The following is a 25,379-nucleotide window of genomic DNA, read 5'->3' on the forward strand; positions in this document are numbered from 1 at the left end:
TGGGACTCAGAGGAGGTCCATCCTGCAACATACTTGGTAGCTCTAACCATACCCCTTAACATACTAAGTGTCTTATTACTTAGCTGTTCCTGCTCAGCTGGAAGCCCCATAAGGGCTGGGACCAGGTCTGCCTTGCTCAGTGTTCTACCCCTGGCCTCACATATAGGAGATGCTCAGAGCATGTTTGCTGAGAGAGGGAGGGAATCAATGAAGCACACAGTAAACCCCTTGAGGGATACAGCTGCATTTTCCATACAATGAAATCACTATGAAAATATGGGAAAAAATGAAACTTACCAAAAGCAATGATATATGAGTATTTTAGAGATACCGCCCATCAGAAGATTTCCATCACTGTGAAGTTTCACTTTTAAAACTCTTCAGATATCTGTAGTGGGGACAGAGGTGGGAAAGTGGGGCAAGACCCAAACTTTTTGTTAAAAAAAAAAAAAAAGAAATTAAAGGTATGCTCTACAATAATAAGAAGAAGAAGACTGAGATTTCAAATCACTGGATTTATCTTTTTGTTCGGAAATTCTAAGGAGTGAGAACGTAAGGTCCATCATCAGATGATGGGATCTTCTCAGGCTGTGGCATGGATGATGGGTGAGGGACCATTCTCTCTGAAGCTGCAATCCCTTCTCTTTCTTTCCCATTTAACTACTACTCATCCTTTGGTCTCAGCCCAAACTATCAAACTGTAGAGAGTAAATGCTCAGGAGGAGGGGTGGGTAGAGCAAAAACTTGCTCATGACAGCTACTTCTCAAACTTGGTTGTGTACCAGAATTACCTGGAGTGATAGTTAAAATGCCGTTTCCCGGGCCCCAGGGCCCACTCGCAGAGCATCTGATTGAGTAGGTCTGGAATGGATCCCAGTTTAACTTGTTTTTCTACCCAACTCCAGGATGGTGCTGAAGCTGCTGTTCCTCTGACTGCATTTTCGGTAGCCCTCTTCTAGACCAGTACTTCTCAAATTTCAATGCACGTTCAAATCCCTTGGGATCTTGTTAAAACAGAGTTCGATTTCATAGGTTTTGTGTAGGGCTGACATTCTGCATTTCTAACAGACCTCAGGTGAGGCACTGGGTGAGGTCAAGGCTGCTGGTTTGAGTAGAAGGACCCCAGGGCAGTGAGTTCCGCTGGACTCTTAGCTGCCTAGTGAATTTGCCTGCACAGACACACCAGTCAGGGCAAAGCCAGAGAAATGCTTTCATTGGGAAACTCTTGCTAACCAGAAATCTCAGGCAGCCCTGTTATTGGCCCTTAATTCTTTCCTTTCTCTGAGCATTTTGGTTTTGTAGTGACTTTCAGTTGAAAGACAATTGTGAGTACAGAGCTTTGAGGGAGAAGACTACAGTTCTTTCTTTGGAATTTCTAATAATGACCCAGAGTGTTCATTTTTCTCTGAGGTTATGATATGTACACAGGGATGATTTTCATCAAAGGTCTGAAATAACATTTGCCTCTGCAATTACCTGATTTTTGTGTAAAGGTTAATGGGCAAATATAACATTCTCAGAGTGCACAGAAACTTCCAACCAGGATTTATCATGCATTCTTTAATATCATATTCTTTCTTTCTAGAATACTACATAGAAGGAAAAAATTATAAGAGCTCAATGCCAACCACTATTTCTAAGATTAAGTAAAAATTATTTTAGTGAAATCTTAGGGGGAGCAGGATTATAATTTGGTCCCCCAATTTTATTTAAACAATAAAGATGGAGGAAAATCAACAGACTATAATGTGCTTTTAATGCTTTTGAGGTTGGAAAAGCTATTTAGCTTGTAGAAGATTGTAAAACTCTGTGCCTTAGTTCCCCTATTTTAGAAAAAATGAGTTTTCTGACTATGATGGAGGATTCCTATGGAGAATTAGGGGGTAGTGGGATCTGTAAACCCTAAGAATAGGGCCTTCTTAGTGGTGTCTGATTGCAGTAAGTATCTAGACCATGAACCAAGATCTAGCTAGTGATGAGGATCTGACCCTCCGCTTCTCCATTAGAGCTGCACAGGAGAGTTACCTGAGGGTTTTCGGGTACCCTGGCCACACCCAGGCCAATTAATTCTGACTCTCTGTAGCCTAAAGCCTGTGGCATCACTGTTGCTTAATGCTCCCTGGTAATTCTAAGGTGCAATCAGGTTTGAAAACCAGTGGTCCAGAGGTCTGGATCCTCTTCTACTTCCAAATTTCATTCTGGGGTACTTGGGTGGCTCAGTGCATTAAGCCTCTGCCTTCGGCTCAGGTCATGATCTCGGGGTCCTGGGATCGAGCCCTACATCAGGGTCTCTGCTCAGCAGGGATCGTGCTTCCCCTGGCCCCCACCTGCCTTTCTGCCTACTTGTGATCTCTCTCTCTCTGTCAAATAAATAATAAATAAAATCTTTATAAATTTCTTTCCAGATTATTCCTCCTGGATTATGATTCTGGCTCTTCTGAGTTTGCTCAGTCTGAGCCAAATTCACTGTTGAGTTTTGCATCTGCCATTCCCTGCAGTTCTAAAGTTCTTCTCCACTCATTAAACACTTTGAGTCTCCTCCGGCTATTCTTTCATTCGAAGGCATAATTTCTTCATAATTTCCAGCTAATAAAGTTCCAGATTGGATTTTTATTTTTGTGTCTACTTGAAGAAATATGTGGAGGCTTCTTGAGGGTTGAAATTATATCTTTTAATGCATTCTCTTTCCTAGGAGGGTGCTGAATTTTAATATATGTTCTCATCTATTATCCATGGTTCCGAGTCTCTCATTTAGTTCCTGCCACATAAAAGGTACTCAGCAAATATTTGTTGAATGTACATGTCACTGTTTCTTCTCTCTTCTTTAACTCTTATGCTATGCTCAAATAGTCAATCAGTTTCTGAATCAAGCTGATGGAAGCTCTTAAGTATATCTAAAATCCATTTTCTTGGTTGCGTTAGCAACCATCGTTGCCTTGGTGTAAACCATCATTGTCTATTTGTGCCAGTTTCTCTCCTTCCTCCCTCATATGCATCCTTCTCCCACAATGAACACTAACCCTGCCTCTGCACCCCAGCTTCCACTGGGAAGCCAAAGAGATTTAAAACAATTTTTTTTCAAATTTATTATTTTGATTTTTATCACATGAATGCTTACATAAGGAGAATTTTTTAATATAAAAATAAAGTCTACTATATTATCCCAAGAAATGTCTTTTTATTTATACGAGTACATTTTGTTGTTTGCTTTATAGAGAGTTTGCATTTTCTAAGTCTTCTCTCTCTCCCATTGACTGATTGGTATTGTGAATTGGGTCTTTTTGTGGATTACAGTTCCTATGCAGCTATTGCTGGCGTTTGTAAAGCTGTTTTTAGAACTTCTCTTTTTTCTGACGCTTCTTAATTATACAGTCATATAATTCGCAAAGTATAATTTTGCTCTTTCTAAAATCTATGTCTATTATTTGTCTTCATGTGTAATTTTATTTTTTAAAGATTTTTTAAATTTTTAAATAATCTCTACAACCAATGTGGGACTCGAACTTACAACCCAGAGATCAAAAGTCACATGCTCTACCGAATGAGCCAGCCACGTTCCTCATTCTTGTGTAATTTTAGTGGATATAACTTTTGAATGCTGTTACTTAATAATGGTAATGAAGGGCAGCTTTTGCTTTTGAATTTACTGACATGCCTCTAGTGTTTCATCACAAAGAGTAATTCTGATTTCTTATATTGAGATAGATACCACTCGTTGCATTAAAGAAACATCCTTTTGTTTCAGTTTTACCATGTTTCTAAAGTCTTAAAACCTGGGATAAATGTTTAATTTATTATGTGTTGTATTGCATCTGTCAACATGATTGCATAGTTATTCTTGTTTCATCAATTAATGTGAAAAATTATATTATTAAATATCTTGAGCTCAAACCAACCTTGCATTTCTAAAACAAATGCTCCTTGGTCTAATATGTTATTCTTTTAAGGTACTGTTGGAGCCTAATTATACAGTATTTTTTGGCCTTATTTTTCTAAATAGCTGGTCTTTAGTTCTACTGACTATGCCCTCTTTGTTGTATTTTGATAAGATGAAGGTCCTTCCTTGCATATATGCAACCACTCATGCCATATAAAATTGATTGTAATTCCCTAAGTTGCTAGGGCTATTTTAGGGCTTAATGGCTTTATATTTGCTATTCTCCCTACTATCCTTCCTTCCCGTTTGCCTTTCAAACTCATGCAAGACTGAGCTCATTGGCCATTATGGGTCCCCCCCTTTGATGATGTTTCCTCAAATATACTGCCCACATTCTTTTTGTTTTGTTTTGTTTTGTTTTGTTTTGTTTTAGAGAGAGAAAGAGAGCATGAGCAAGGGGAGGGACAGATGGAGAGATAGAGAAAGAGAGAGAAGCAGATTCCTCTCTGAGCATAGAGCCGGACTCAGGGCTCAATCCCACAACTCTGACATTGTGACCTGAGCTGAAATTAAGAGTTGGACGCTCAACTGACCGAGCCACCCAGGTGCCCTGTTGCCCACATTCTTAACTCCACTGATCATTCTCTCTTCTGCTATCTCTCTGTACTTTCTTCATATCTCTGTTATAATACTATGTATACATACATACACACACACACACACACACTATATATACATACACACATATATATATACACACACACTATATAATATTATATGCAATATAATATTATAATGGCATCAAAATTATTTTTATATCTGTTTCTCTCACTCTATTTTATGTCTTTGATGATGGAGATTTTGACCTCCCATCTATGGATCAGCACAATGTTCTCAGCACAATGCCTCTGTGTAGTAGGTGCTTAGTAAATGCTATTTAGAGGAATGAGTGACTGAGGGGACTCATCCTTTCATTCTTCTCACCTTATTGCAAGGCTTTCTGGAAAGTAATGTAGGTTGCTCTCAGTATGTCATGGAAAAATCAGCACATACAGTCTTGGTTATGTTTCTTTAAAATGGCCTGTCTGTGGTTCTCCGCAGGATCCCACGTCATGTATTTAAATTATTTAAGCTGCTGTGTTACTTTAATGTGGCATTCCTGGTGGCAGGCCATTATATTTAGACCTAATGGAAGACAGGATGGTGAAGACAGGACTAGGCATTCTTTTGTTGTTCTTTCATAAAAATATGTCCAGTTAATGGGAATGGGAGCATTTTTCATTCCACAAATGTTTACTGAGCACCTTCTACATGCTAGTGACTGTGCTGGTGATTCAGCAGGAAATTTGACAGACAGGGTCCTTCAGCGAAGCTTACATCCTCGCTGGGGAATGCAACCCAAACGAAAGCAATAATCAGCTAAATAGATTGGAGAGAGGGTGATGGAGTGGAGGTAGGGGATTGTTGTGGATGCTTGTGGTCAGAGGAGGAATGTCTGAGGAGCTAATAATTGCCCTGAAAGTTAAGAAGGTGTTAGCTGCTGCTCCAGGAAACCAGAAGGTTGTTCCAGCCAAAGGCCACAATGAGCTCGGCATTTTTAAGGAATGGCGGGCAGTCTGGTCTGCTTGGAAGGTAGTGAGCTGAGGCTGGTAAATAGAGTTGAAAATGTAAAGCCGGAAGGGTTTAGATCGTCAGGGGCATGTGGACCATAATTAAGATTTATGGAGATTATGTTTTTAATGTGATGAGGCATCTTTGGAGACTTTTGATTAGAGGAATGACATGATTTATTTTATATTTTTAAAAGATCATTTGACTGCTATGTGAAGAATGAGGAGTTTGTGTTTCCCTAAGTATTATTATAAGAAGTGTTTGCACAAAAATACTTGACTTGCTGCTGTGACCGGAAGAAAGCATATGATGGTATCTGTGCTATCGCTGGGAAAATAGGGGTGAGAAATTACCATTTTTCACTGCTGAGTCATGGTAAAATCTTTTTTGACCACTCATTTAACCCCCTTTCCTCCTATCTTCTTCCCCAGTGCATGACTTTCAGTCACCGTGTTTATATGAGCTACCGCTTTTCTCACCTTCTCATTTTCTTATTCCAATACCTTACCAACCTCATAGCGTTACTGATGGTCCCAATATTAATCAGTCATGTTGCTAGATTTTTCTACAACTTACAGAGAGATAAAGAGTAGTTTATAGGGTTTTTTTTTAAAGCCAAATTGTATCCTATGATTGACTGAGCAGCATTATTATGAGCCATTATAAAACAGTAGACAGCCCAGAGGTGCTTGCAAAGGTGGCAGTGAAACAAAGCAACCTTTAAATTGATTTAGCAAAACACTTAGTTACTATTTCATGGTAGGAGAAACAATAATAAATCTTAAAGGAGTAATCTTCCTAGGACATTATGAAAAATAAAACTAGCATAAACTCATTGGTTGCTGTTAGCACTCATTTTTATGGTGTTTACATGAACATTGGTAACAGAGAATGAGATAATTTATTTGTGACTTTTGGCTGATGTTAGAACACATCAGTAGGGATCCTCAAGTCTGCCTGTAGCCATGGTGTTGGTTAACTTTGTCTCACAAAAATGAAATTGCATTTTGTTTACTGAAAAATAAGGAATCCTCTTGGCCGGACGCGTGTCTCCCCTCTCCATGCCTGTTCCACATTGTTAACAGGGGCCAGTGGTGGGCTGGGGCTGGTTCCAGTGCCTCTCTTGAGATGGTTGTTAGAATCTCTTCCCAGCACCATGCTTCGTGATCTGGGATATCATGTTGGTACCCTGCAAGCAGCCACAGTGGGAGAATTTATAACCTGGAAACTGGCACAGGGTACAGATCTGGGGTTCTGTTCTCCCCAACCCCCCAGGAGCTGGTTGCTAAACATTTACCATCCCTTCTGGTAACAGTTTCTGCTGGCTGTTCCAGCAGAAACTCAGCGTGTTGGACTGCAAACTCCTTGTCTCTCCACTCCTCCTTGCTGTCCGCCTACTTCTCCTGCATTCCTTATTTGTTGACAGACTTTAAACCCAGGCTCAAATCTCCAGAGGCATCTGTGACCCTTCCTTTTCCCTTTTGCCCTGACATGACATCCTTTTCCAAATCCTACAGATTATCCCTTCTCCTATCTCGTGTGCTTTATGTCTCCTCTCTGTTTCTGCTGACAACCTCTCTCCTCCCATCCCCCATCAATAAATCCCTGGTCTTTTTTTTTTTTTTTTTTTTTTTCCTCTTGTAACCCCTGGTTGGGTCATCCTCAGTAGATGTCTAACTCCCCCCAATCCCGTTTAACCCTCTATCTCCATTTCCTCCAGCCTATCTCACACACAATTACCAGCTCACCTTCCTGAGCTGATGTTTTCTGTTTTCTGTTATGTTTTCTGTTTTATCCCTTTTCTGCTCAAATCTGTCAATGACTCCTCTGATCTCCAAATAAGGCTCGTGCTTCCTAGCTTAGCATACAAGGCCATCCATTATCTGAGGACAACCTACCTTTCTAATGATTTCCCAAGACTTTGGTCCCTTCTCTTGATGCTCAGGAATTTTCAAATGGCACACGTGGCATTTCAAACAAAAGTATTTCTAAAATACGAGTTTTCTGAAAAGCCCGTCCTTCCTCTTTGTCTGGGTAAAACCAGCTCTTTCTTTTAAGATGTAACTCGAATGAAACCTCCTCCTTGGAATCTTTTCTAACTTCTCACTCTCTCCCCTCCTTGCCAGAACACACTCTCTCCTGTACTCCCTTGGTAATATTGAACTGCTTTTTATAGCACTCATCGATTTCCTCCTTTTATTACAATTTATTTTAGCACATTGTGTAGCTGGAGTAGAAACGCCATCTTTTTCATCTTTGGCCCTAATGTGGGGGTGAACACTGTGCCCTACTCAGCGGAGAGTTGTTGAAAGAATAAATAAAAGGGAAAGAAGGTTTATACTTAACTTGAATGCCCTTTAGCTGCTAGGTGTAAAGAAAATAAAAGCACAGGAAGTACAAAATGGTATAATAGCCATATTTCTGGAAGTTCCCCAAAAGTTAACTTTTAAGTGGAACATTTTTTACTTTTTGTAATGCGTTTGAAGGGGATATCATATGGAAGCTGGAATAGAATAGAATAATTCCACAGTTGAACAGAAGGTAGAATCTGAGCAAATGGGTTGAAGCTACGGAATCCATTTTCATTTAATATATAAGAAAACTTCCCGAGAGATAGAAGACTTAATTGTTTATCACAGGAATGATATTCCTAAAAAGCTACTGAGCTGTTGTCACAGACATGATGCAGATATATGACCATCTGCCAGGGAGGTTATAAAAGGAATTCCTGCAGCAAGTAGATGTTCACTAAGGTCTTTTAAGACTCTTGAGTGTATGACTGTTTATGAGTCACCCAGCCTATTGGTAGGGTTTTTGAGCACTCACTGTCCTAAACCAAGATAGACTGCCACAGTGGTGGTTTACTATTCAGACGGGAGCCATAAAATATTTAGGAAGAAAGCATCTAGAAAATCTCCTCTTAACCACCCCCCCAAAAGATGGTTTCTAAATTTTGGGTCCTCTGATAGGGAAAATTCTTCCACCACTAATTTTAGATCATAAAATTAAGGTTTAAGAAACCTGCCATATTTTTTTTTTTTCTCCTTAGGAGCCAAGGACCAATTTCTTCAGCACTAAATTTCTGCCTGATTAAAATTTTGGCTTAGTCGTATTTTAGTTCATTTGCTATGGGTCCCAAAGGTCATGGACTTAGAGAGAGTGGAACTCTTATTCTGCAATGGTAGGAACCCTGTCCCTCATCTATAGTTCTTCCTCACCTGGAAATACCATTTGCAAAGTTCACTTAATTCTACCCCCTTCTTTGCTAGGTGTTTGCACTGGGTCATTGAGCTTCACCCAGCTGCTGATTTAGAACATAGTCTTGATTTTTACCCCTTACCCTACTCTGCTGTGTATAAGCAAGTGTGTGTGTGTGTGTGTGTGTGTTTTCTTCCAGGAATTTTTTTCCAGGAATTTACTAGCAACCAAAAGTAAAGAGAAGGACAATCTTTCTCCTACATTTTTGACCCCATCTTTACCTATTTTTCTTCAGACATTGGTCTCCCAGTTACCTAACCCCTTCATCTCTTTAATTTCAACATCTTCTCTTGGGCTTCTTTTTCCTTGGTGCCAAACATATCCATGTCTCTTTGATCCTACCACATGTGCATACACGCACACACAAGTGTTCCACATGTCCCTGCATTCTGCCATTCCATTTCTCTCCTCTTCACTGCCAACCTACTGGAAGAATGGCCTTCACTCAATGTCTCACACATTTCCCACCTTCCATACTTTTGTCCCCAACCCCTTGAAACTATTCCTGCCAAGGCCTTCACTGACTCCTGGTTGCCTAACCCAGTGGCCTGTTTCTAGATCTTACTCCCCTAGGCCATTGGTTGTGCTTAAAGCCATGGGATGCTCACTCCTCCTTGAAACTTTTTCAGGTCATTGAACTCTCTGATTCTCATTGTCACCTTAGAATTTACTTTATCCAAACTTGACTTTATAAATACCTATAAATGATTCATTCAGATAAATGGTTTTGAGCATCTCCTCTTGACCAGGGCTGGCAAAAGATAGTGAACAAAACTTGCCCTCTCTGGAGTGCAGGGAGCTGAATGGAGTGGGGATCAATCAGATAAGAACAGAGTTGCAGGCTGTGACGAGGGCCACTCAGGAGCACCATGAGAATGTCAAATAGCAACCTTGTCTAGCTTGGGGATCTCAGAAGCCCCCCTGAGAAAGCTTTTGGCCTGCATAGTGAAGGAGGGGTAGATTCTAACCTGGAGAAGGGAGAAGAAGGAACAGCATGTGTCGTATTAGACACTGTTACAGAGCAGAGAACAGGGACCCAGCTTTGTCACTTATTACCTGCATCATATTAAAAACAAAAACAAAAACAAAAAACCTGCTTGACTTCCTTGGGTCTTAGTTCTCCTGTTAAAAATTTTGCAGTCAAAATTACATGTATTTACATATGCAACACACCCGGCATATTATATAGTAGGTACTGAGGGAATGTTGCCTTACCCCACTTCTTCCACTATTGGGGGTTATGAGTGTTCTGGTGCCTTCAAAGCAATATTCTCAGTTGCTTCTAGGAAAGAGGCCTCACATCCCACCTCTCTGGGGCTATCATTTGAGCAGAGGGTGGGAAGCTGCAAGGTGGTTGGCCCATGCTGTTTATAGTTTGAGTTTGGGGAATGTCTGGTCCCTGCACGTGCCATCACCCACTGATGGAAATGGGTGGGCTCCTCAGGAAGGATACTTCTCTTAGGTCTAGGGACCGAGTTTTCCCTGTACAGTCAAGCAGCACAGAGTACAGAGTGCAAAAATCCCATCCTGGTGCAGTGACTGGATGTGGATACTGGTTTATTGTGGAACCAAAGGCACGGCAGATGCTTGATGAAAGGCACCCAGCATCTGAAAAAGTTCACCCCAGCACTGCATCCTCTGGGGGCATGGCCACCGCTGCCGCCCTTTTATTAATGCACATAGTGGACTTGGCAGCCCTCCACTGCCTAATGTGAACAAGGCCTCTGGAAGGATCGGCCCCTTTGAAGCAGCTGGGCTGGTGGTGGCTGCCACGTATGGCCGGGGTGTGGCCTCCAGATGCTGGACGCCTTCACTTTGACAGATTTTCCTCACTGCCCCTCGTGACCGCACGCTGCCAGTGCCTGCCTCTCAGCTGGCAGCCGTGGTCTAGAGCTGAACACGTGTCCTGGCATGCTGGGCCGCAAATGGCAAGATTCCACAGAGGACTGCTGGGGCTGGGAGTCCCCTCTTGAATGAGAGAAAGTACCAAGTGCCAATTACGCACCCTTCTCACGTTGAGTTTCGGTGGGACAAAGAGAAGAGACCCTGCTTGCTGCCTAGCGTCTACCTCATAGCCTTCGTGCCCCTGTATAGATGAATTTCTCTCTCCTCCTTAACAATTGGACAGTCTGTTTTCTCACTTACTTTTCCTGAGAACCCCATGAGAGATGACGCACGGAAAGGGGAAAGACTGTACCCAGATGGGCTTTGGCTTTTGGCCTCACCTCACTGCCTCTCTAGTCTCCCTGATGGCTTATCCTGTGAGAGAGCTTTCCTCTCCCCCAGGGCACCCTGCTCATCTCCGGGCACCTACCGACTGCAGTCCCCCACTTGCCGGAGCCCCAGATGGAGCCTCCTTAGTTGGGCTGCCAGTGGCCTGCTGCCCTCCCCTGTCTTGCCCTGCCCTCCCCGTGACACTGTGCAAGTCCCAAGATGGAGGCAGGCTCCTCTTTGCTTCTGGATTCCCCACTGAGCCCAACCTGTTGTTTTGCACACAGCAGACACTCAATGAATGTTTGTCCCATTGAATGAAACAATTGCGAAGGTGATGTCTATCTATGTTGGGGATAGAAATATAATGAGGTGGGCTTGTAACAAAAAAGAGATATTGAAGATTTTCTCAGTAAAGATCCCCCTCTCATTTCTGGAAGGTCTTTCCAAGTGTGAATATCACCTAGTTTTTAGGGCTAGCTAAGGGCTAGACAAGTCCATTTTTAGACATAGAGTCCTAGAATGCTAGTACAGTAATGATTCTGCCATTATACTAATTAGGAAGCAGAAACATGACTGGCACCTTTGGCCTCTCATTATGTTACCACCTCAGACGTGGTACCTTCTACTTAGGTGAAGGGTCTGGTAGTCTTTTGTACTTGCGATTCTTTGCAAAAACAAAGTAGGTCAAGCTAGATACAGTGCATAGGTAAAATGAGATTTTACAAAAAACAAAAAAGCGTAGGTTTTTTCCCACTGATGCTCCCCCTCACCTGCCCTCCAGCGGGCGTGCCTCAGATAATCCGCCCTCTGTGGCTCTGTGGCTGGTACCCAGGAGGTTCTTAGTTTACGTGGGGATGTAGTCCACCAGCCAGCCTCACCGTTGTTTTACAGCGAACAAGATGGTGCTGAATTGAAGATGTTTAAGAGAAAAGTGATTGATATTCTGACAAGCAGCCATTTTTATGTTCTGCTTTATCAGCCAGCCTCCTGCTCCCACCCCCTACCCTCAAAAGTGGATTAAGAAGCAAATGCTGGAATAAGAATGGAGGTTACTTGGCACTCTACCTCTCAGCCACTAGAGGGGGGTAGTGACCAGGCTTCCCCTTTCCCTGGCTGGTTTAGGAGACATCTTTGACTAAACTGAAATAATGAGTTATCCCTGGGAGAGTGACAATCCAGACAATGTTTGCTAATCATGGTCGCCTTTTCCCCTCTGTGGAGCTGGTGTTTCATACTTAAGCAAAGATATTTCATTTTTCCCAAGAGGAGTATTTTCAAACCCTGTTAGTAGTTCTAGAGTCTCTGGATTTGGTCTCTTTGAAGTTGTAGCCCCTGGGCCTGGGGCAAATAGCAGGACAGTGCACACAGCTTCCCCAACCCTAAGGCACAAGAAAGCTTAATTATGAGCCTGGGGATTATAGTCTCCACATCTGGTCTGATAGATGGCTTTATCAAGGGACAAAATATTTTAAGCTCCAGACCATGTGTGATGGTTATTTGGTCTCTGCTCAGAGCAAGTGCTAAGGACTCCTGTTAAAATTGGCATCTATGGAAAATCGTAAACATTGCTATCTTTAGAGGAGGTCTCTGTGCCTCCTGTGTTATTCCACAAAACAATCTCTAGCTTTCGAAGGGTGTCTAAGGCTGAGGGCCATTTCTGGAACTCCCATCCCATGCTAGCTTCTGCCATGCAGGCAATGCCATTTGCCTCCTGGGGAATTTAACCTGGGAGAGTTAAAGCAATCAGTATCGTTCAGTGTCTGGAGAGAGCACATAAGCTTAAAGTATAGAGTCCCTAGGTTTTAAGTTGGAACTCCGTCCATGTTAGTAGGCAAATGTATACACAATAAGACCAGAGTGCAGGTGATCAGAAAAGAGGTTCGTTGTGAATAATTCTCAAAATCGTTGGTAGGTTTTTCCCTGTGACTTCGATAGTTGTATTTTTATTCCTGTCAAGGCAGAAAGAGAGCAGCTACGGGGGAAGGACACTAGACATCAGAAGCTGAAGAACACACAAAGCTGATGGGGGAGTTGGGGCATATCACTGAGGCGTCATCACGGGCACGGGCTCGCTGACTGATTCTGGGTGGCTCCCCATGTCACCCCTGTAAGCTCAGGTTGGAGATGATGAGGACTTGGATCCCTAGGAGAAAGAAATGTCTTCACATCAGGACCTGCCAGGCTGCTGTGTAAGGAAATGGGGTCTTAGTCAACAGGTTCTGTGACTGTTTGTCAAAGGACTCTTTGTTTTGTCTTGTTTTTTAATTAATATTGGAGATTGAACCACATGACTATCAAATCTGAGATCTGGTGATTTGGAAACTTAAAACTTCTTCTTTTGCCTGAAATTTCCTTTTCCTCATTCTGGAATGAAGCAAAATTCCACACATCCTTCGAGATCCAGCTCCTGTGTCTTTCCTACTGTGTGAAGCCTTCTGGACTTAGTCCTCGGTATCCCATTTGCACAAACTTCCTGCCCATAACAGCTTTTGCTATGTCATTTGGAGTTTGAAGGTGTGTCTGTCTCTGTTGATGGCTGTGCCTCCCTCTGTACCACAAACAAAAAGGGCTCAATGAATTCATTCTTCCCACTTAAGAGTGGGCTAAGTCTAATGTGGGGATGGGGATCTGATGAGGCTGGGTTGCAGATAGGTTTAGTATCCACAACCAGAGAAATAGCTAGACTCCCAGGTTGTCCTGCCCCATCTCCTTAGATTGAGTTTGTGAGATAAATAAGCTCATGCAGAGACACCTGGCCTTGTGGTACTGTCCTGGAAATCTAGGCAACTGTGGAGCCAACATTTTAGACAATATTTGACATCAGATATTCTCACCAATCTTTAAGCCACCGTGGTGCCAAACTATGGCTGGCTCAGGAAGGATCTGGAAGGAGCAGCGCGGACTCCCTGCTGGCTGGCTCCGCAGGTTTGCCCCACCCTTATTAACAACTCAGTAAAGCAATCTCATGTTTCCCATTATTGAATCTTTTGGGCTTGTTTTTTATGCCAATAGGCTGGGCTTTTTTATGAATTGGTGAGGGTGCCTTTATAGTATTGAGAAGAGCAGAGGTAGCCGCTACTGAGTTAGGGATGAAGTTATTTTCTTAGGTATAGCATGACATAGCTATGCCTTCTTATGGCTACTACCTGTAGTTACTTCTGTGCAATTCGGGTTAGGGAGGTCGGGGCAGAATTTCAAGGATTAAAGTGTAAGTGAATTTATTAATAGTATCTTGGTAGTTAAACACACTTCTGTCCACCCAGCCAGGACTGTCTCCCGAATCCTCTCCCCCACTCCCTTCCCCACAGATCCGAAGCCACTATAGTACAAGCCTGAAATGCTTTCACCTGATTCTGTGAACTTCCTAGATACATGGAGCAAGGAAAGCCATACGAACCCAGTGTGGTTTTCTAATCAGCTTCTGGACTAAGCAACATGTTACTGTTGCTCTCAGGAAAGCTGACTTCTAAACAGAGCAACACAGTCCGGCCAAAGACCCCTCCTGATGGCAGAGGTGGAAGGCCAGGCTCTGGCTCTGGCTCCCAGATGGAGCTGGCTACTGTCACTTCTGGCCTGCCTTTCTGTTCTCCCAGAATCAGTGTGGAGAGTTCCCAGTGGTTAATACATCTGTCTTTCAAAACTCTGTTTGGGTAGCAAATGCATGAACACTTACCTCTCTCTGACAGGGCTGGCCTGCGTGCCAGAGAAACCAGAGGGAAAACCACTCGGTATGCTGTTGCTAGGAAGCAGAGAGATGTTTGATGTTTTGATTTTAGTAGCATTTGGAGGCTTGTCTTTTTAATAACGTGAAGAGCTATAGGTTGTTCTTATAATATTGAATATATGCTTTTCTGAAAATGTGTTATTAAAGCAGACTACTCAGACCAGATCATTTATTCTGCCATTCATTAAATTAAAAAGAAAATCCCCTGGGATACCAGAGAGGGGTGCAAGAAGTTCAAAATGAAGATAAAATGTTCCTAAGGAAGCAGCTTAGCTCAGTTGCAGTGGTGGGCAGCCCAGGGGCAGAAGCCACATTAGGCACTGGAGGGAGGAGGAGGGGCAAAGACAGAATTCACACTCCAAAGATATCGGGGTCCAACTGTGACTCCGTGGAAGCTGGGCAAAGGTCATCAAGCCATTCTCATTCACTCTTTTGATGACTCACCGTATTTACTGAGCTGTGTGTTAAAGGCACTGTGCTTGGCCTGACGCTCCCTTCTCTAACCCACAAAGAGGTAATTAGGATTCAGAGGGTCTGTGCCAGGATAAAGATGTAGAAGGGACAGGACTCAGTAGGAAGGGGCTGACTTCTCCCAGTCCAGTCAGGGAGCATCGTGGAGGAGTTTGAACTGAGTCTTAAATGATAGACATCAGATTCTTTCAGTAGAAAAAGATGGGGAAGCACAGTCAAGACAAAAATGGCAAGGTGGAAGGAAGCCTGAGGATTAATGAGACATTCCCTATGACTGGGTAAAAGAATGTGAGTGGCGAAGAGAAAGGGATGATCTAGATTGCTAGCAACTATGAATTTAAACTTTCTCTGTAAGTGCCCAGGAAGAGCTGGAGTGAGCCCAATCTTGATCTCACAACATCTGTAAGCCTCTCTCTCTGGGAGATCCTCTCTCTGGGGAGAAGAATGGTTTCCCACCACAGATGGAGCTGCACACTTGGGACCACTATCCAGTAGAACTTTCTGCAGGGATACAACTTGTGTAAGTCAGCACTGCCCAGTATGATGGCCTCTTGCCACATGTGGCCATGGGACACCTGAAATGTGGCTCATGTGACTAAGGAACTGAATTTAACATTTTGCTTAATTGTAATGAATTTAAATTTCCATTTAAACAGCTCCACATGGCCTATGACTTCTTTCTAGAGCTTTGCAGGAGGCAGCGGTTGTAACCTAATGGTAGGGAGAAGCTGATGGGGGCTCCCCTGCAGCTAAATGGCAATAAGTTGGGTTTTGTGGAGGGCACTGACCCCAGGTGGGTTCTGATTCCAGGATGGTGCTGCGTGCTGTGAGGAGAGGTCTTTGAAGTGTCTTCCTGAGACATGACACCCCTACAGGAAGCCATTGCAGAAGGGGGCAGCTGGGGTGCGACAAAGGGCTGCCCAGCACAGCACTAGCCCAGGAGGGCCCTGTGGTGCTCCTGGCACCCTCTTTCTGTATTGCTGTGGTGCGCAGCTGTGTGAGCCCCAAGGAGCAGGAATCCTGCCCGCACCTCTTGCCGTCAGGAAAGGTGCCAGGAGCAGGGTGCGGAAACCAGAACGTCATTTCTAGATGCATTCATCAGCTCCTGTGTCAGAGGGCACACTTCAAAGGGCTCCTCAGGCAGCTGATGATTCTGTAGTACCAGTAGAGCTTTTCTGGAAAAGCCTGATTATAACACAGCCTATGTTTTCCCACTGGAGCAATGGGTGCCTAAGTTTCCTGCGTAGGAATTCAACATCGAACAGAACAAAATTGTGACAGAATCGTGCCACCAAGGCAAAGAAACCAAAGCCATAAATCTTACCACTGAAAGTGATAACGTTCTCCTCCATGTTCTATAAAATGAATATGAATGCGTGGTATCAGTGCATACTAAGGAAAGAACACCAATTTTCCATTACCGCATAACAATTCAACTCCACTGTCATAAATTAGATTTTTCTCATGCCGAAAGATTAAGTGTGATCAACACAAATTGAACACTTGAATCACAATAGCTTTGCCCCTCCCTGAAATCTGGAGTGCATTTGAGGATGCTTTTACTTTTCCCTCAATAAGTTCCTTTTTCTTAATAAATTCCTTCCAACAGAAGCATGCCCAGTTATCCCATTATCCATTCCAACCATCTGGATGTCAAGTTCATGGCATCGCTTGACCAATGAGGTGGGAGTCTGAGGATGACCCCCAGTGAATAGAATCAAAGCCTGTGCAGGAGGCCTCAGATTCACAGATTGGAAAACTTGAGCTGGAGAAATATTTAATAACTAAGACCTACCCATGGATATTTTAATTTCCTCCCATTCTTTGTGCTTTATTTTCCTGTTCTAGTCCCTACATTCTGACTGAAATACTAATATGTCTCATGTTACTCTTTTTGTCGACTTAAAAATACACCGATTTTTATCTTTTTAGAAAAGCAATATGTGTTTATTGTAGAAAATACAGATATGGAGAAAATAGGAAGAGCCACAATTCTACCACCTCAAGCTGACTGCTGTGAACATTTGGGCATATCTGTTGTCAGTTATTTTTGTCTTATGTGTGACCACGCAGTACTGAAACAGGTTTGCTCTTTTTCAATCAATCCTGCTGGAATGTTTCCTCATATTTTAAAAAACATCATTGCAGTGTCTGTAGGATATAAATGTCACCTAGATGTATTTAACTATTTCCCTGTTACAGGCAATCCGGGTTTTCCCCCTGCCCTCTTTTTCATTTCAAATAGCACTGTGGTGAAGACTCCTGTATATACAGCCTTTGTCCACATGCATTACTACTTTCTTGGGTGTGAAATGTCTCTGCCAGAGGAAGGAGCCTCCTTAGGGCTATTTATAAGTATTGCCAAATTTCTCCCTGGAAAGATCTTCTAATGTGTTTGTTATTAATATGGCTGTTGAGATGAGAAAGACCTGAATCACAGTCTTGGTTTTGCAGTTCCAGATCTGCGATCAGCCATGTGACCTTGCACAAGCTAAACCGTCCAAGCTCCAGTTTCCCCAAGAGTTAAGTGGGCCATCCCTGTACAAGCCAACGGTAACAAAATGCCTGACGTAGGAGCTAAGAGTTGTACACTCGGCCAGCAAGAGCTGGACCCTCTCTTTCTCCATTCTCTCACAAACCCTGGGTACAGTTTGGTGTAAAAATCATCAACTTGACAAGTGAATAAAAAAAGACATCTTGTAGTTTTAACTTCTGTGACAAAACACATCTCTCTAGCCTTTAAATATGTTTGAAATATTTCAAGCCAAGGGTGGCTTTGACAAACGTTTTTTCCTCCAGTGTTGTTCCTCATAAGTGCCAAGTAATAGAATAAGCTCAATTCTTCCTTCGTTTTAAAGGGCAGATCCGTTGCTGGCTGTGTGTGTGCTCAGCGTGGCCTGTCATGGACGCGGAGGGTGGGCAATACACCGTGGTTATTAAATGTGGGCTTCCACACGAAATGTGAGCTCACCGCATTTTCTCTCGACAGCTCAGTGAACTAGCTGTCCCTAGTTCACTTGAAATTGCATAAATAGCTTTCCTAAGACAACCAGTAGAAAGAAAGAGAAAAGAAGGAAAACATTCCCCAATAACCCTTGCACCTAAACCAATTAAATTCTGTTTACTGTCCACAGTTCTACGGAGTTGCATTAGATGTACTTTCAAATCAGAGGATGTGTTTCCTCGCGCAGAGACCACCGCATTCCCACAGGAGAACCATCATTTCACCGGGCCCACTCAGTGCCACTCCGTCCCTGTCGCGTTGGTGGGACCCGTGCCCAAGGGAGTAACACTCCATAGGCTAGGGAGGTCCCCAGGATGTGAAGCCAGGGTGGGATGAGAGGCTATAGCACTAGTTCACCAAAACCTCCCTGGGGATTCAGAATTGAGTGGGACCGTGATGGGTGTGGGTTGGTCTGGAATGGAAATGAAAACAGCAAAGACAGTAGTGTTGAGGAGGGTTCATCCTCAGACCTTCAGAGGCTGTTTTAAGAACAGGCTTTAGTTGGCTGTTCTCAGAAGCCTGGAGGCTCTGCATGAGTTTAAAGACACAGCACTGTGTCTGGTATGTGTTTGTCAGTGAGCATGATTTCACAGGGTTTCTGTAATGCAAGTGGGAGGAGGTATTTAGAAATACAGTCTTGGGGCACCTGGGTGGCTTAGTCAGTTATGGGTCAGACTCTTGACTTCGGCTCAGGTCACGATCTCAGGGTCCTGAGATCAAGCCCCACACTGGGTTCAGTGTGGAGTCTGCTTGTCCCTCTCCCTCTGTTCCTCCACACCCTGTTCTCCATCTCTCTGCCCCCCTCTCTATCTCTAAAATAAATAAAATCTTAAAAAAAAAAAGAAATACAATTCTTTATTATTACAGAGAGGAAAGGGATCCATTTTTCTGTTCTGTATCAGTCATCAGATAATTTTCTGTCTTAAGTATCAGTCATCAGATAATTTCTCACTTGATGACACGGAAGAGGCTCGTTAGGTTTCAGTACAATTGCTTTTTGTCCCTGTTAGTTTCTGTTTCCAAGGCCGTGTTCTTGAGGGTTGGGCTATAATAATTGGGTACACGGTGAGTCTATTGGTTCTTTAATATGGTTTCTGCATTTAATTCTTGTTCTGGGCAGGCAGTGCACCACCTTGACAGAGCTAGCTGGCCATTCTCGGTGATCAGATGTGTACACACGTCCCATGTGAGATCAGATGTGTACACACATCCCACAAGAGAAAGTGCTGGCATATTCACATTGGATTATCACATCCTGGGCACTTTTCAAGATCATCTGCGCTGTTTGTAATCTTGAGTATTATAATTATTTGTTTTTGCTTTTAGCCTTGAATTTGGTACTATAAGGAAGAGGTTTTGCTGAACATGAGTATGGAAAAAAATAAGGGTAGTTTAATATTCTTAATCTTGAGGGCCTCTTGCATAAATGTGAAGTCCAAACTGGGAGGGGGTGAACTTGCTGGAAGGTGAAGATGAAGAAGGTTCTCTGATTCTAGGGTATAACAGGAAGAGCCCCAGTCTAAGGGGAATTAGTTTAATTCATTCTTTTGCCACTTTTTAATGGGACTTGGGCCCATCTATTCATTTGTAAAATGGCCTCTTTATTTATAAAATATGGACTGTGTTTTGCCTATGTAGCACTCAGTGACAGACTGAAGCAGAGGCATTTTGTAAATGGTAATAGGACATCCCAATGTAAATTCATTACCGTGTCCTAGAGGTCAAGGTGCTTGAAAATTTGTTGGTTTACATTGAAGCCCATTTCAGTTCCCCTGATGTCCTGGTCCATCATTTCCATATTTAAACTTAAGCTATGAAGCTCTTGGCTCAGTCTTCTTTATCTTTCAGTCTAATTAGGAGTCTGAATGTTTTGCTTTATTTGGAATTTGTCACCCCACATTCTAAAGAATGAGGTTCAGTATTTCTTAAAAGACTTAAGATTCTAAGCTACTATAAAAATAAATCTTAATTGTATGTCTACAGAAAGCCCTGGGATTTTTATACTTTCATCATGTTAGTCACTATTTTGGTTATATTGAAGTAGAAACTACGTTTCCTATATTAGAGCTATTCACAAAATGACAGCACTTTGAATGGGGACTGCAGCCTAGGAGCTATGTTTCCAACATGGTAACCTCTAGGCATATTGATTATTTGCATCTAAGTGAATTAAAATAAAATCAAATAAAAAAGTTGATTCCTCACACACTAGATACATTCCAAGTGCTCAATAACCAGGTACAGGTAGTAGACACTGCTTTGGATAATGGAGATTGTAGAACATTTCCTATCGTTACAGGAAGTTTTCTTGGAGAGTCCTGCTCTAGAAGAAAGGGAACCTACTATCACATTATTCAGACATACCCCATAAGGCTTCATGTAGAACTTTTATGCCATTTTTAGATTTCCAACCTAAAATATCAACCTTTAATGGCCAATCAAGGTTTGACATCCACCCACCCACCCCTGTCTACAAGTCACATCTAAGGTATGTGATGAAATTTGATATTTTTACATGTTCGTTTCTTTCTGTTGGGTTCCTTAGGTCCTGCGTGACAGACATGTGTGAATGTCCAGTCCATAAAAACTGTTACTGTGAGTCATTCCTGGCGTATACCCGGGCCTGTCAGAGAGAGGGCATCAGTGTCCACTGGGAGCCTCAGCAGAATTGTGCAGGTGAGAAATTCCTGGCATATCCATCCATCGGAAGTTCACTACAGCTCCCAAAATAGCAATGGAAGAGACTTGCTGATGTGGGCCACATTCCCCCTTGGCCAAAGGGAAATTCCATCAATAGTCCAACTAGATTGCAACTTGATAAAACACAAGGGCTTCCCACTAGGCAGGATAGAATGCACTTAAGAGAAATGCTTTGTGACAAGCACATTTGAACAATTTAAGGATTTCCACTGTTGCAAAATCCTCCCAACCTCAAGCTACCCCAGCTGGATGTACTTAGCACATGGACAATCACAGCTGTGGCTTAGGTTATGTGTGGAACAAAGACGATTCATGATGATTACAGTCATTTAAGGTCTTCAGGATAAGTGTGATTTTTTGTTAAACCCTAGCAGAATGTTCTTTTGCCTCTGAGAGATAGATTTCTATATTCCTTGTTATAGCTCTTTGATCTCAGGCAGGTTAATTGGCTTATTTGAGATCTGTAAAATGGACTTCTTTGTTCATTCAAGAAATATTTCTTATGCAGTGGCTAAGTGCTGGGCATTGTGCTGAGCACAGCTGGTAATCTGGTGACTCAAAGAGAAGAAGCCCTTGTCATTGAGGTGCCCACAGGCCAAAAAGAGAACCAGACAAAAATAGTGACTCTACCACAAATACTTGCTAAGTATGTTAACTGTGATGAAGGAAGTAAATAAGGAAGAGCAAAAGAAAGCAAATGGAGAGGGAGTGGGTGACTCCTTAGGTGGTGACAAGGGTAAGCTTCTCTGTGGCTGTGACATTTCAGCTGAGTCTGGAAGGATCGAAGGGAGCCAGGGCAAGCATTTTATGCAGAAAAAAACATATTTTATGGCCACAAAGTAGGAACAAGATAGTATGCTCTAGTACTAGAAGGGAGCTGGTGTGGCTCAAGCATGGTTTGCGAGGGGAAGAGGGTGGAGAAGAAGCAGCAGCTGCATCGGGCAGGGCATTTCAGGTCTTGGGAAGGTGGGTAGCCTTTACTCTAAGAGGAGTGGGAACCATTGCTGGGCTTTAAGCAAGCCTCTTTTTGCTTTCCAAAGTTCACCCTGTGTCCGGGCTACAGTAGGGGGAATAGGTGGGCTGGGGCAAGATTGAAAGCAGGTGACCAGGAAGGAGACTGTTGCCGTAGTGGTGTTGAACGGTGGTGATTTGGATTAAGATAGAGGGAGTGTATGGGGAGAGAAGAAGAGAGATTCCCATTATAGTTTGGAATTTTACAATAATATCTATTACACAGAGTGATAAGCATCTGTGATATATATATGAAACATCTGGAAGAGTATCCAACTCCTAGAAGCAGCTGATGCTATTCCGATTTAAAGATGAGATGACTTAATATTGGTCACTTACCTCAAGAGTTGGCAGACATTTTTCTGAAAAGGGCCAGATTTTGCCTGGAATGAAGAGACTGGAGTTTGCCCTCATTCTAGGCTAATCCTAATAACCTTAGCTCTCATATTAGGAAGGATGGCAGTTGGTGGCACTGCTAACTCTAGAATGCCTGTATTGGTGGAATACACAAATGGTCATCTGGTTGGAGAATGGTCTAGAAGAATTGTGTTAAAGCTGTGTTTTCAGTGCACAGCCATCTTTTTTACTTTGACCAGTGGATCTCAATCTGGCTGGACACTGGAGTCACTAGGGAGTTTAAAAAATAAACCAGAAACCTATGCCTGGGCCCCATGCCCAAATATCCTGCTTTTAACCAGCCTTCTGTAGCTTTTAAAACTTCTCAGGTGAGGGGCATCTGGGTGGGGCAGCCAGTTAAGTGTCTGACTCTTGGTTTTGGCTCAGGTGGTGAGGTGAGGTCCTGGGATCGAGCCCCACATCAGGCTCTGTGCTTAGTGTGGAGTCTGCTTGAGATTCTCTTCTCCTTCTACTCTCCCTCCCCAATGTGCTCTCATGTTCAAATTAACAAATAAAATCTTAAAAGAAAACAAAAGTTTCTCAGGTCATTCTGACCTGCAGCCAAAGTTGAAACCACTGAGTTAATTTTTATGCCTATTTGGTTGGCTTTGAGGGGAGAGGATGACAGGTATTTTGGGGTTACTAAAACTTCTCTAAGCTGCCGCTTGACAAAATCACTAGTCTGTGTCCTTGAAAAGCACCAAACCCTTTTACTTCTTTCTGATTTTTCTTTTGGAATTTGCTCTCCTCTACAAACCCAAGTCCAGTCTTTGTATCTGAGTTCACTTTCCACAGCAAGAGTACCTCTCTGTTGATGCCACCCTTCTCAAAGGAGTATTGATTGATAAAAATAACTCACAGTAATACCAGCAAGCCAGGCCAGAGGACCCAGAGGGGATCCTGCAGGACCAACCAAGATTGTCCTTGACTTCACACAGGATGGAAAGCAAACATGAGCCAACAGGAAGTGAGAGCGGAGTTTATTGAAGATATATATATGGAAGATAGAGACAGAGCATCTGGGAGGCTTAGAAAGGAAATGGAGGATGAGTCTAATCTTTGTGTGGAGTCTGGAGTCTTTACTGACGGTTGTGATCTGGTGCACATGTCTTCTCAGGCATGTAGGAACTAGTCAGAACAAGGACAGGGTCCAGGTGTCCATCATGAGTCACTCATTCCCTGGAATCAGGGTGTCTTGGCATCTTCAAGATGTCTAGCGCTCGTGGTCTGGCATACGCGCATGATGACCTCACTCTGTCATTTCTTAGATACCACCATTTGTGCCGGAAGACTCCAAAGAAGTAGTTAACTCCTCATCCCTTACAAGGACTTACATTAAGACATGTACATGGTGGGAGGTGCAGGTCTTAGCAAGAATAGAAGCAGGAAAGGGAGCAAAATGTAGATTTTTATGAAGTCTTTCAGTTTCCCTAGCTCAGTAGTAAGGTGTGGCAGAGGCACCTAAAAAGTAAGACCAAATGGCTTAGCTCTCACCTAATGTATCAGTGTGGGGTTGTGTAGTGAAGGTGATGTTTTGAGAGACCCGTCCTTTCAGTGCATCTTGAGTAGTCTGGGTTCCCTTTCTCTCCTTTGAGTCCTCCTTGCCTCACATCTATCAGAAAATGAGTGAGATATATGGAGGCCAGCCCCATCCCTCCACCCTCTGTGATTTAGAGCTCTGCAGAACCTTATAAACTTTATTAGCTGTGGGGGTGCCATGGTAAGGCTTATATTAGATACACAATCTAGGAATACTCTCTTCCTGGCCCGGAGCTCTGTGTAGCCCCATCTGAGGGCACACTCTGCATCTGAGGACGGCACGTTTCTCCCGGCATCCTGATTTCGGGGACCAAATGTCAGGAGCTAAAATCACTTTTCTAACGGACAAGGAATATGGCTCTTGAATGGTTCCATTTACCACTTAAAATTAATGGACCCATCTGAGTGAGGCCTGATTGCACAGTTGCAGGGGAACCCTTACACACGCACGTGTACACACACACACACACACACAAGGTTCCACAGATTGGCAGCTAGTACATGAAAATAAATTTACAGAGACATGCAGCACCTTTCAGTAGATCCAGTTCCAATTAATCAGAAATACTGAAGACCCTAAGAATACTCCTTCCTTGTTTTCAGCTCCCAGATCTTTTTCTTTCTTTCTTTCTTTTTTTTTTAACATTTTATTTATTTATTTGACAGAGAGAGACACAGTGGGAAAGGAACCCAAGCAGGGGGAGAGGGAGAAGCAGGCTTCCCACTGAGCAGGGAGCCCAATGCAGGGCTTGATCCCAGGACTCTGGGATCAAGAACTGAGACGAAGGCAGACACTTAATGACTGAGCCACCAGGCATCCCCTCCCAGATCTTTTGACTTATGACAGCACTTATGGCCACTTAATACAGAGAAGAGAAATCTTCCAGAATAAAAAGCTTGGAAGTTGAACAGATAAGAAGCCAGCCAGGCTAGAAACTCTGAATGAGCAAGTGACGTTTGCAAGGCTAGAGTGGGTTTTAGCTCTATCATGACTACCAGCAGGAAGTGTACATGTGGCTGAAAGGACAGATGGCACCAAGGTTTAGCATGTGAATTACCGAGTACAATACACTGTGCAAAGGGCCATCATGAAGGTCTATCATAAAAGCTTAATAATGACCCTTTCTATTAATATTTGCCATTTTATAAGCATTTCCTTTGCCCTGAGGACTACACTAGTACTTTTATGATATTTTATCTGGTTAAATCTGCATCATAATCTATGTGGTAACATTCTATTACCCACATTTTAATGATAAGGACATTGAGGTTTAGAATATTTAAGTGATTGGCTGCAAGTCACAGAGCTAGAAAATGCGTAAGTTGGGAATGAAACTCAGGTCAATTTGCTTTACAGCCTCTGTTGTTCATCATTATGAAAACAGACTGGCAAGAGCATTGCTGGAAAAACACATTTGAATATGAATATATATTTATTTGCATATTTCCATAAACATCAATGAATTTTTTTTTCTTTTTAAATTTTATTTTTTATAAACATATAATATATTTTTATCCCCAGGGGTACAGGTCTGTGAATCACCAGGTTTACACACTTCACAGCACTCACCATA

At 42.8% G+C, this 25,379-nt stretch overlaps 1 protein-coding gene across 1 annotated transcript in view; it reads left to right on the forward strand.

Moving 5' to 3' along the window:
* Positions 1 to 25,379, forward strand: part of LOC111147356 (BMP binding endothelial regulator) — a 252,678-nt gene that overhangs the window by 214,688 nt on the left and 12,611 nt on the right. The window contains exon 14 of the mRNA XM_022503357.1: positions 20,705 to 20,835. Coding sequence (XP_022359065.1) covers positions 20,705 to 20,835 — 131 coding nt within the window. The remainder of the gene's footprint in view (positions 1 to 20,704; positions 20,836 to 25,379) is intronic.

Source organism: Enhydra lutris, unplaced genomic scaffold (assembly GCF_002288905.1).
Source record: "Enhydra lutris kenyoni isolate GAN:26980312 unplaced genomic scaffold, ASM228890v2 scaffoldscaffold16, whole genome shotgun sequence".
NCBI lineage: Eukaryota > Metazoa > Chordata > Mammalia > Carnivora > Mustelidae > Enhydra > Enhydra lutris.